At 42.3% G+C, this 13,300-nt stretch overlaps 1 protein-coding gene across 1 annotated transcript in view; it reads right to left on the bottom strand.

Annotated features, from left to right (window-relative positions):
* Positions 1-458: 458 nt before the first annotated feature.
* LOC132895222 (uncharacterized protein KIAA2026-like) overlaps positions 459-13,300 on the bottom strand; it is a 59,096-nt gene continuing 46,254 nt past the window's right edge. Inside the window, exons 6-9 of the mRNA XM_060935565.1 lie at positions 9,033-9,122; positions 8,748-8,863; positions 7,604-7,797; positions 459-5,390 (exon numbers count right to left, since the gene is read on the bottom strand). Of these exons, the coding sequence (XP_060791548.1) occupies positions 1,762-5,390; positions 7,604-7,797; positions 8,748-8,863; positions 9,033-9,122 (4,029 nt within the window). The 3' untranslated portion in view covers positions 459-1,761. The remainder of the gene's footprint in view (positions 5,391-7,603; positions 7,798-8,747; positions 8,864-9,032; positions 9,123-13,300) is intronic.

The following is a 13,300-nucleotide window of genomic DNA, read 5'->3' as shown; positions in this document are numbered from 1 at the left end:
ACTCTTCCTGCACTTAGCTCCGTCTCCCGCCATCCATCTTGTAGTGTCCTGATCCGCAGATCTTTAACCCAGCCACGTATAAAAAGTTGTACTCCTCCATGCTCTTCCAGGTTTTTATCTGTGTCTCCGTGTAGAAAGATGTCTGCGGCACCAGGTAGTTTGAGATGTCGGAGAAATCAACGGATGGATAATTTGCCAACTAGTAGGAAAAATCCTTTTTTGTTAGCGTGTAAGGATCTAATCCCATTGAGTGGTTTCTATATCCACTTCTTGGTTTTATTAACTTGTTTGTTTGCTGGACACAAACATAGCAATAAGTTCTTGTGTTAATTGCCCAGACTCCACTTTTGGATCATGAATCCCTTTTGACTAAGAACGCATAGTTTTATGTTGGCTTCTGGCACATCCATACAGTTTTAAATACAATACTTGCAATGAAAAAGTTTGTTTTTATTGCGTTTATTTAATTTCTGGGCTTCTATCTGTAACAGGGAGTGATTTTTCATTCCATTCATACACTTTACAATAGATTAGATTCTAATAGAATAGATGAGCCAAAATAATTGGGGAGCTTTTTTAATGGGCCCCCGACTCATTACAAGTTTGAATAGATGGGCCTCAAAGTAGAAAAGGTTGAGAACCCCTGTTTTAGAGAGTACTGCTTGAGTGACAAACCTCTGTACCCCTAAAGGTACAATAATGTACTTTATTTTCCGAGAGTGTCATTAATTTTTCTGAAATGGTTATGTAATTAAAAAAAAAAAACAACCCACATTTTCTTACATACTCATTGACTCCTGATTTATGGAATCAGGCTCTCTACAAATCTGTTCAAATTTCAGTTCAACCATTGCAACATTTAACTCCGACCTACAGAAGATATTCAAGAAATCCTGCAGAGATTACCTCAGGCAAACCACCATGGGTGCGACATAACATTGGTGCTTCACAGCAATCACACTGCATGTGCTTTCTATTACTTACAGTGCGTTCTCCTACTACACACCCTCATTTTTATTTTCCTTGAATGCTGTTTTTCCATTCACATTCCAAACTGAGCAGACTTCCAATCTTATTTGAAACAGCTGGTTAGAACCACATTAAAGCTCTTATAAAAACCATGCTTCGGAACGCATTGCTGAATAAACAATACAATCCTTTGTGATAAGGAACAAAGCACTGGATTTATTTCCACTTTCCAATGCAAGTCATCCAAACTATTTTGAAAACTCCATGGTGTGTAATTTATTAAATAAATCTATCATATGGTAGCACTTTAATTTGCAACGTTTCTTTCAAAGTCTCTACGTGTGCAAGAGAAAACATCAAGTCAGCTTCAAATAAAATCTATTATCCAATCTTTTACCGTGGACACCGAGTGCAAGTGTGAGGAACAGATACGGCAGACGTGCTAAAACACGGCTTGTATAGCATTTCAAAGAATAAAACATGAATTGTTTAATGAATGGCAATTTTTTTTAAAAAATGCTACAAAATATTCAAATTCTTCTAAAATCAAGTGGAACTTGAGAAGGAACAGGAAAACACAACATTTTTTTTAACTACACACACACACACACAATACTGGCCACTCTAAATCAAATTTGATAAAAACTCATGACAGCATTTCCACCAGAGGTGTTGTATAAGTCCAATATACAAAATAGTGCTTATTCCATAACTTTAAACCATTTGATCTGAGAATGACAGAGAGAGAGAGTTTAATGGGGTAATCAAATTAATTATTCGATTACTTTTAAATCACATTTTTAGTAATTGTGGATTATCTGATGTTACCATTGTCTCTGAATCTAGTGTGTGCAAAACAGGTGCATTAGAGGTGGTTACACCCACTGTCGTTTTATCCGTCGTCATTGGTTGATTTGGTTGAGATGGGCATCCAAGTACGTTCAAAATGGCACCATCTGGACTTAACAACAGTTTACTGGTAGTACAGATGGTTTGCCCACCTGAAACTTGTGTTGGAGTCTTGCTTTTAACCTGTGGTGGATGGTTAGCGACGTTCATTCGAATATTTCCAGGTTGCACAGGCCTAACCGGTTGACAAGTTGCCATTAACAGCGTGTTAACAGACGGAGATACTGTCGCGACACAAGCGGTTTGACGACTACTACTAATTGTACTGCCAATTGGTGGGACAGTCGCCACAGGAAGTGTCTGCATCCTTGATACTGTACTACTCATGGGTGACACGGTGACCACTGGGGATGGCCAGGAAATCACAGTTTTTACTTCTGTTATGACCGTTTTTAATTTTGGTGCAGCACTGGCAGGTTCTGTCTGTAAACGTTCTGGAGTGGTCGTGCTCGGTAAGCATCTCCGTGACCGAGAAGAAACCGTAACATTTTCTTTTGGGCAGCTGGTAACAATACATGAAGAAGCAGCAGAGTATTCCTTCATTTCAGGGAGTAAAAAGGAAGGAAGTCTTACGATTTGGGTCAAGCCTTGTTGCCCAGATGATTGGGCAGGACTTAATTGAGACACTTGTGCAAGAGTAGAAGAGTTAACGGAGACTGGTGGGGGTCTGACTGCAGTTAAAAGATGATTAACAGAAACGGACTGTTCAGTCTTTGCTATGATGGGTGCTGGTTGCCTGGCGGATGTTTCCTGTGACCTTATACCAGGTGCTACCATTCTCAGACCTTGAACAACTGAAGCAGCAGGAGGAGGAAGAGGAGGAGGAGGAGTCAAAGTACCTGCCACCATTGGGGCAGGATATATAGAATTTGCCCCCAGTCGGGCTGTAGGATGCACAGTAGGACTTGAGATAAGAAGAACGTGACTGCCTGGTGCAAGTCCTTGAGCAGGTACCACAAGCCTCGTGTTGTTAATTAATAGTTGGGTTCCAGGAGCAAGTGGAGCAGTAGTATTAATCACAACTTTTTCCTGAACCGTTGTGGTACCAGGGATGGCGTTTATAGGAGTTCTCACCGTAGAAGCCATTACTGATCGGGTTCCGGTACAAGGGTTGGCCGATGCATGTCTGGCTGTTGTGGTGCTCAAAGCTAGAGGCTGAGAGACCCTAGTCATAGGGCTGATGATAGGCAGTTTGATAGTTGTGGAAGCCATACTAAGGGATGTACTATCCAACGGTTTGTCCTGCGTCACTCCCCTTGGTAAAGTAGTACCTTTGTTAAATGAGCTTCCTAATACAGAACAGCCTATATTTGGAGCGGAGCTGCTAACTACTAGCTCTGATCTATTATTCATCATGTTGGACATTGGGATAGCAGTTGACACAGAGTGAGACAGACTTTTTTGTTGGCCTGCTGAAAGGAGTTCAGAGGAGGCCATATTCCCAGTGTCGTACGTGGAAAACCTACTTTTGCCATCAACAGATTCGCTTAATTTGACAGGACCACCGACAGTCACTGACGAACAGCTATTTGTAGCAGAATTGCTGCTCTGGACAAAAAATTGCCCACTTGAAGTTGCAAGTACACTGGACAGCATCATAGGTGCAACTTTCGTGGCGGTTTCTGCTGGTTTTTTGCTGGTTATTGGAGTTCTGTCCAGTATTCCAGCTGCTAACCCAGTAATGTTGATGCCCTGGACTTTATTCGGAGTACCAGCAGACGTGCTGCCGGTGGCTTGTCCGAGGTTGGGTCTAACCTTCATGACTTCAGCTGCTGATGAAGTAGTCGTAGCAGTAATACCAGACTCGGATGTTATTAACCCTTTAGCGACTGTAACCGTAGAGCAAGCAGAGCCAGATTGACTCGTAAACTTGATCTTTGATCCTGAAGTAGTGGTGATACTTGATACTGATGCGGAGACGTTTGTGGTGGATGTGACTACAAAAACTTTCTGGAAGGTAGACTGATCTGGATTGGCGCTAGTATCTTGGGGTCTCTTTTGAGCAAGTTGAAATATATTTTCAGGAGCAGCGCTCTGGACAGCCCACTCAGATGAAGGGACACTAGCATTGGTTTGTGAGGTGGCTGGAACTAGTGAATTAATACCGATTAATATTTGGGTACTTTTTGCTGCGTTGCCAGAAACAGACCCCAAGGGGAAAGGCAAGTCATTGGTAAAGGGTACTGTACCACTTAATCTTTCCATCAGAGGGGATGGGTTCACTGGATTGGCACTTTTTAGAGGTGATTGGGGTGCTGGGGTAAAAGAAATTCCTTTATCATTTAGAGAGGAGACAACAGGCATTAACTTGGCAGGTGTAGTCGTTTGAGCAGTGGATGTTGCTACAGTAGATGCCTTGGACACCAGGAAAGCTTGAAACTTAGGGGGGAGAGTGAAAACAGGGCTGGATGGCAAAACACTCGCACCACTGTTGTCTGATGTCTGTACCTTCACCACTCCTGTGTTTCCTCCTCTGGTTGTGACAAGAATGGACTGCGAGTCTCTGATGCACACTGTCTTTAACTCTTGATTAAGGTCACATTTGTTGGGATCAGTAGTGGCTGAAGTAGGCGTAGTGGATCCCTTTAGGGTTGAGCTTGGTTCAGCAGTCTTTTTACGGGCAGGTGAAACGCCAGCTGATTTTTTCAAGCTAGGTGAAACAGCAGATGAAGTCATTACAGTGCTAATACTTTTTAATGGAGAGACTTGTTGGACTGGAATCTTGTTTTCTGGCACAGTGAACCCTGAAGTATTGGACAAATGTGGAGCAGGCTTGGTTGTGGCAACAGCAGTAACACCTGATGGTTGCGGAGCTCTTTTTTCCTCAGTCTTTTGAATGAGTAAATTTGTGGGAAGAATAATAACCTGCTGCATTGCCTTCTCTCCCGTTTTCTGATGAATGACTGGCTGCACCGAAAACCGAACTGGCATGCCATTGTTCCTCACCAAACTCAAGCCCTCCGGAGCTTTATATACAACCTGCATAGGCTGCTGTACAGATGACGACGCGGATGATGAAGTATTTGCTTGCATGGAGACCGGTGTCGGTTGTGGTGTAGGCTGACAAACTGCTATGGGGTTGGCTGTGGTTAAACTTGCAGAAACGGTCTTATTTGGACTTTGCAAAGTTTGCTCCGTCACAGTTACCTGCGGATGACTTATCAGGGTTACTTTATTTCCAACACTCTTGGCCAGCAATGCCTGAATTGGATTACAGCGCCTCTGATAACCACCCCAGGGTGCAGTTACCACTGACGTTGTTTCAGTGGTTGAAGCGTTTGCTCCTGCTGCACTTTGTTCCCCAGATGCATCCTTTGTTTGTGGTTCAGGGGTCACGGAATCATTAGCGAACATCCTTCCTTTTTTGCTGAGGCTGAAGTCCTCATCTAGGCTGCCACTCTGACGGCGCTTTGAGCTTCGAGTCAAAGGTCCAGATTCACTCAAAGCTGTGTTAACTTCTGATCTGCTGACAAAGTGTGCTAATGATGGATTTCCAATGTGACTTTCACAGTCTGCAAAAATGAAAACAACAATGAACCGATTGATTATTTGAACAAGCATATTGCGTTATCATTTTTGTGGCTACTGCCTCACAGAAGCGAAACGAGGCAGTAGCCACTATGCCATGTTGTAAGAATGCATACGCAGAAGCATTACAAAATCACCAGAATGGCGAATCGTGATCTCGCGATATGAACAGTTGATCTCGTGTTATCAAAGGTACACAAGAACGAGTGGCGAAGCCACTATGTCATCGTGTTGTAAGATTGAGCACAACACTAGCGAAACTTCGTAACCAATCAGCACTTATCCTGATCGAGTTCGGTTACCCGTTCTACTTCTTGATAAACTTCGGAACCAATCAGAACCAGAAACGAAATAAGAGAAACCTCGTTATGACTTCGTAGTATCGGAAGATAATCGGCAGATAAAAAGATAAACGAAATTCACCTCGTGGTTCGCCAAGGCTACTGATTCGATAATGAGTAAGTGGTATTTATTTTAAGAAAATTCATCTTTTGATTAACACAGCTTTTGTTTGGTCCTTCTGAAAGGTTTTGTAAGGTTTTTTTAGCAGATATATTGAGAAGCCGATATCAAACTTCTGCTATTTGCGTAAAATTTTTTATTTTATTCTAGAGTCTTTACACTACACTTGTGAAACAAAATGTGCTCATTAGTACTAAATAATGCTTCGAAGACAATTCATCAACGAGTGCTTTCTTACTATTTTGAAAATATAGTTCACAGCACTGTATTTTGAACAAAACACAGTAAACAAACTAGCGCTACGTTCACACTGCAAGGCTTAATGCTCAATTCCGATTTTTTTGTGAAATCCGATTTTTTTGTGAGGTCGTTCACATTAACAAATATATGCGACTTGTATGTGATCCTCAGTATGAACGAAAAGCGACCTAAAAGTGTTCCGCATGCGCACTGCAGGATACGACGACGTCACACGCAGTGAGCATGGCCAGTGTTTACGGAAGTAAAACCGCCCGGTTGCGGTATGACTCATCCAATCTAGCTTGAATAGCTGCATCCCCCCAAATGGAAATCAGCTCCCTAACCTCTGCGTCCTTCCATTGAGAAGATTCAGAACCTTCACAGCCCGAAGCGTCCCTCGCACTGATGTCATGCGCAGGGGCGCAGATACGTTTTTTGAACTGGGGGAGACAAAAAACTGGGGGGGGGGGACAAAGCTGCCAGCAAACCAACCCCAACCCCGATATGCCTGTCAAACTTGTTGTTAGTAACCATAGCAACCAAGCTCGAGCTCGCAACCTGTGCAGTCTGCGCAGCTCAACCAACCGAATATCAGTCTTTGTTTTGTTTTATGTGAGTTGTTGCAACTATGTATACACTGCTGTGCACCTCAATAAACCGAATGGTAATTAGTCTTTTGATTTTTCCGTGAGGTTTGCCTTATGCAAAGAAAGACAGCATAGACGTTTTTTCCTCCCTATAAGTGGGGGGGACCGAACGAGGTGAATTTAAATATGACTCGTCCCACCCTCTATCTGCGCCCGTGATTATGCGCCATGTTGTTGTAACTTTTTTGAGAGACCCGCCGCCTACTTCAGCGCAGAATAGTGACGTTTGTGGCTTGTTGATGACGTGTAAGTCGGATGAATGCGACCTGGCGGTTCAGACTGAAGTCGCATATGAAAAGAGCGGATAGGAATCGGAATTAGCACCACATATCCAAACGGCCTGGGTCGGATTTGAAAAAAATCGGATCTGTGTCGTTCAAATTGTCAATAAAAGATCGGATACAGGTCACATATGGGCGAAAAGATCGGATTTGAGTCACTTCAGCCTGCAGTGTGAACGTAGCCTAGGTAACCAAAATACTCCAAGCCCTGATGCTGCTCACAGCTTGGTGACGCTTGCAAGTGATGAGGCGAATATCATTGATGACATGTATATATGCTATATTCACTCTATGGGCATGGGATCAGAAAACAGATTTATTTATACGCAGGAGCCACATGGACCCATAGGGTACCTATTTTTATAAATTACTATGGAAGTAAATTATAAAGCAGCTGAGTTAAGCCAGAAAACAATGACCGATTATGAAGAAATGCATAAAATAGACTAGTGGGAAACTAAAACTCTTTAAAAGCAATTAGAAAGGCAGAGCTCATTCTCCCTTTATGACTTAACCAAAAGAAATACATTCTTGGAGGAAAAAAAAAAAGAGGTTCATATTTATCACCTGTTATTCCAGAGTCGCCCTTCAAAAGTCTCTCGGTTTTATCCTCATCCTTCAATTCTCTGCTAATCTCTGCAGATGAACAGCCTTCTTTGTATGCCTCTCCATCGACTTCGAATGACCCCCACTCCTCTCGGACAAAGTTTTCAAACCCGGGATGCTTTTTAAAGTCGTCGCTTTCCTTTTTCAGTCGAGCCCTAATGAGAGAAATGGCCAGGGTTGGGTTTACGCTAATAGTTGACTAAATTTACAAGAAAATTAGACAGGGATGAGAATGAGAAATTGTATTTTCAGCTGAAAATTTAATCGGGGGTCTGGGGGCCAATGGCCCCCAGCCAGGTCCAGGGCGGAGCCTGGTCGGGGGGCCAGGGGGCGGAAGGCCCCCGGAAGCTAATGAGTTTTATACATTTTAGACCACTAGAAATGGTCTCAGATTGCTCAGTTGAATAATATTTTCAGTCCAAAGAAGCTTGAGTTTTGGACACTAATAAACAAAAATAGTCTCAATAATGTCATTGCAGTAGATACATTGGGCTTTGCCGGGAGCGTCACATTTTCCAATGAAATCGGACAATTTCTCAACTACGCCTTCAGTGGTTTTGCCGATTTTTATCTTCAAAGTTACAGTTCTCTCTAACCAGTCCCAACGGAATTTATTCTTCACGTCTTTATCTATCACCTGAATAAGCGATTCGTTTTCTTTTGTGATAATCTTCACCATTTTGAAGCTCTTATTCGCTGTTACATCCTCAATCTCCGGCCTCGTGGAGCGCCATGTTGAATGAGTAAGAAAGCGAAATGCGAAGAACCAATCAGAACGAAGCTTACATGTGACATTTTGGCCTTTCCTATCTATGCTCGTTTACCATTGGTCAAATCGCGATATTTCTCTCTCAACGGCCAATCAAATACAGTGTACGTTCTGAACTGCCGATGTAAACAGAGCCTTGTTCCCGATGGTTGACTGGGTCAACACATACCTAACCCCCCCTAAATATTTTCTCCTCGGATTTAGACGATTCACAAAAATGACCCCTGGGTTGATAAAATCCGCGGAATTCCGCGGAAAATTCCCATCCCTGATTAGATTTTTCAACAATAAGCAGCAAGATAGAAATCAATCAATCAAAGTGATGCACTTGCTTACCTGTTCCTGTGAAAGGCCTTGAGTAATTTCGGTTCCCATGGCAACAGCTCGTTCAGTAGTCTTATGAGGGTAATGTGAAGCTCCTTCACGGCTTCTCTCTTAAAGTACCACCTTTCCTGAAATGTCCCAACCAAAAACTCTTTTAACGGAGGCCAACAGTGCATTTTCTTTGTATTGAGGCAAACCTGACTGCCATCAAAATGGTACATTTTGGACAAAGATAAATACGTATGATTAGTCGATCAATCTGTGTGTTTGTTTGTGAGAATTCCCCCTCTTACTAACACATCTCTTTTTGGTGCTCTCCAACTCGTCGAGCTCATCCTCAGTCTTGCTGATGAGAATCCTCAGTTCATCCAAACTCGTACAGACCAACTATGAAAGGGTAAAACAAAAGAGTTAATAAATGTGTGATTGGGTGAGGACAAACAGACGACAAAGAGCGCATGACATTATCAACTCCTTATTAATCTCATTTGCTCGATCTTTACGGGAAAATACCAGGCTGAGGCCTTGACAGTATGGACCGAGTCATATGCAGCGAGGCCTGTACAAAAAAGACCTCGGTCTGATATTTTCCCGTAAAGACCGAGCAAGCCAGGTTAATAAGGAGTTTATTATATGGCTTTTTTTTTATTTCAAAGATTAAACTAGACAGTGATCATAATGAGGCATGACACTGCTTTCAGTCACGTCGTATTTGTAACGTAGTTGAGTCACGCAGGCAGAATAGATGACTTGCAACCACATGATCAAAATGTGCCATGTCATGAGCGTCCACCATGATGGTGGATATACAAAGCAACTAGGATGACAGCTGCTGAAAGCGTGTCTGTAAACAGTGCTGAATTTTCTCAGTATTACCACGATTTGAACGATCGCGCGAATATGGATGTGTGTACGGTTTTGACTCGTATTATTTAAAAAAAGTCAGGCTTTTCTGAAGATAAGATGCTTCTACCAACCATCGACTACGAATACAGTCATTTCATCCCATGACCACTTCCTCCAAAGCCTTTTTCATACGCACCATCGGTTATTTTATATTTCAGGTATTTGTTTGTTCTAAAAAAGAAGGAATTCTCAATGGAATCTGATCAAAGCAAAACACATTTTTGTAAAGCAAATGAGTGCCATAATATGGATCATGTTAAATCTTTAAGCGCTCTCGCAGCGCTCTCGCGGGGGCTTTGTTTGTGGATCCCAGGCTGAGGCACGGTCCTATCGACCCAACACCGTACTCTTTCCAAGGGGGAGGTTTAGAGGGAGGTGCCTGTCAAATTTGGCTTCACTGCAAGCTTGGTTGGAGGAGTTATCAATTTTTAAAGCCAGCTGAATCATGTTAAAGGTGCCCTTCCACCAAAAACGTTTAATACTGGCTCTTTTTGAAATACCATAGTTCACTCCGAGTTGCATATGCATGCTGCATGTAATTCTACTCCCGTTCCCTGTATTAGCTTATGAAAGAAAATAGTCGGAAAAACGAGCGAATCTGAAAAAGCCCTACGAACTTACGCCACTTCGAAAATTAGTATTCATGGCCTCGCCCACCTTGGCTTGCGACCGCCCATGGGAAGAAAGTTTGGATTTAAGCGCGAGGAGAGATAGCAGAGCCCATCTCGTCAGTAACTAAAGAAGAGGACCTAACAGCAAATTGAAAGCATGTCTGAACAAGTTCGTGCCTGTGTTATTTGTGGCAGTAACACATCAACGTTGCATTTCTTGCCCAAGATAGAAGAGCTGAAGAAGAAATGGTTGGAATGTATCTTTGGAACACCACCAGCGAAGTATAATGCAGCGTTAGTACTGTGTTCTGATCGTTTCAACCACAGTGACTTTTCAAACTTCAGTGCCTTCAGTAGTGGTTTTGCTTCGAGGTTGTTTTTAATACCTGGATCTGTGCCGTCAAGACGATCGACCACCAGCTCACAAGCTGTAAATAAAACATGAACTTTTTGTTCGAAGGTTTTTGTTACAAAATAGCATGTTCATATTCTCCACGTTAGCATGCATGACATGGTCACAAGCTCGGCAGGGATGAGAGTTTCCCGCTTTTTGGCAGATTTCTGCTTTTTCTGAGTAAAAAACGACCTTTTTATATTATGCCAAATCCGTTGAGAATTTTTTTAATTAATTTCGGGGGGTTGGGGTATGTTCCTTCATGCTGTTCAAACTTTATTAACTCCAACGATGTTTACACATTATTTGTAAGTCGCCATCTCGTTTAAATCTCGTTGAATGTGACGTAAAATTCGTGTTATCTACATTGTTATTGGTCAAAACATCGATGTCGAGACCATAATAGCCAATCAAAACAGTTTTTACAAAGACACCCACATCCGCTTGTTCTGACCCACTGGAGGTAGCGTCACAGTGCTGTTAGCCAATCAGAGGTAACACGTTTACATGTCGTGAATATTAATGAGTAAGAGCTGAAATCCTGTTGTTCTCCCGCCACCCACTCCTCCAGCAAACTAGAACAGCCTGAAACAGGAGAACCACAGCTTTTTTTTTTTTTTTTTCACCAAAACCGGCTCACAGGGCATTCATTCATACTAGAGACCACCGCACAATTAATGAAAAAATGATGCAATGAGACCTTTAAATCTTCAGGCGCTGAGCAGCGCTCTCGCAGGCCTTTCATTCGCGAACACAGGAATACCTGAAATATAAAATCATTGCTAGTGCGTCTGAAAAAGGCTTTGAATGGAATGTCTTATCTACTGGACAAAGAGTCCTGCTCCCTTCATCTCCTCTCCATACTAAGCCTCAGAGTTTCCTCGCCCTCTTTCCGAATCAAGGACGGAATTCTAAAAAAATAAATAAATAAATAAAAAACAAATCGGAATGCGCCATGGTTACGAGTACCGTTGTAACCACAACCATATACAGCACAAAGATATGGCATAGCTAAAAGAATGCTTAAAGCAGTGGAGAAACAAAGAGAGTTGCACACGCGTGATTGTTTTGTATGGAATGTCGCTTGACCCCGCATTTGTATCTCCACCGACATGGCTGTTTCTATTTTGCTTTGACGTCAATTGCAAGTCAAGGATGCTGAGAAAATTCAGCACTGTTTATAGACATGCTTTCAGCGGCTGCCATCCTAGTTGCTTTGTATATCCACCATCATGGCGGACGCTCATGATGTAGCACATTGATCACGTGGTTGCAAGTCAGCTATACATAGTTTGCACATGACGTCACAGAGTCGGGGATTCCCTAGTGGCGGCCATCTTGTGGGTCAAGCTTACCGTACGGGTGACTGAGCACACATTGTAACGCGCGAGTACAAAGTCTTCAAAAGAACCCAAGCAGGCTATTTAAAGCTAGCAATGGTGCACACCTGTTGTATTCACAGCTGTCGTAATAGGTCAGATGATGAAGTCAAGCGGAGCTTTTACGGACTTCCCACTGTACGGGAGCACGAAGGCGAGCAAACAAAGAAACTCAGCATGCAAAGGAGAAATCTATGGCTTGTGAGAATCAACCACAAGGATTATCAGCCTTCCAAACACAGCAAAGTCTGCTCCGATCATTTTATAAATGGTAAGTTGTTTAAATAAACAATCAATTGTGTTTAAGTTTGTTTTTGGAAATCAAAACATCGTGTAAACAATCTCTGGAGAATGCCTAACTGGAACCGCTGAGAGTACGTTTACATTGTAATGTACACTTAATATCGCTCGTTTGTCACGTTTCTATTTGACACTTGTCACTTCACTCACGCAAGGGTCGTTTTTGAAAAACATTTTAGGTCTATTCTGTATGATTTGATTTGTGTTTAATCAACTTATTACAGTTGCATAACATTCAACAGTCTATTTAATGCTAGAATATATAAAGTTGTAGTATATATCAGACAGCCTTTAAAGTTTGATGAAGTCAGTTTCAGGTTTTGGAGCAGGCTTTGGCAGTTTCAGGCTTTGGCAGCCCTGCATAGGTCACTTGAAAATGCATCTTTGTCCACTTCGTAGGGGTCAGTTCCCCCAATCAAGGCCAGTTTGGTTGCATACCGTTGTCGTCTAATGTTTCTGTTTGCTTGATTTTGCCGACATTGATCTTTATTTTAGAAAACTGACTATATAACTTCATAAATTCGTCTGAGATAACGTAGCTGGTAATGGCGATGGTCCGTTTTGTTTGACCCACAAGATGGCGGCTGGAGGGCTTTCCCCGGAATGCCGTGACGTCACTGAAAACTATGTATAGTCAGCTGGGATAGGCTCCAGCTTGCCTGCAACCTTGTACAGGATAAGCGGCTACAGATAATGGATGGATGGATTAGGTTTTTGGGGTTTTTTTTGCAACACTGAAAGCCGGCGCCTTGGAAAGAAAGTCCATAATCGCCCGTCGGTGTTACAGGAAAATTATGCCCACCAAGGAACCAATCACAGGGCACGATTTTACCAGAAGAAGCTCATGCTATATAATAATAATAAAAAATGTATACTGTGCAATGTTTTCATTAAATCAGTGCAATTAAAGTAGTAATAATATTAAAGATAAAAACATGTGGTTCTTTTGCTGAGGGTCATATTCAAATAACGCTA

The sequence above is a fragment of the Neoarius graeffei genome, chromosome 12 (assembly GCF_027579695.1).
Source record: "Neoarius graeffei isolate fNeoGra1 chromosome 12, fNeoGra1.pri, whole genome shotgun sequence".
In the NCBI taxonomy this organism is placed as follows: domain Eukaryota; kingdom Metazoa; phylum Chordata; class Actinopteri; order Siluriformes; family Ariidae; genus Neoarius; species Neoarius graeffei.
This window is presented reverse-complemented; position numbering and strand designations above follow the sequence as displayed.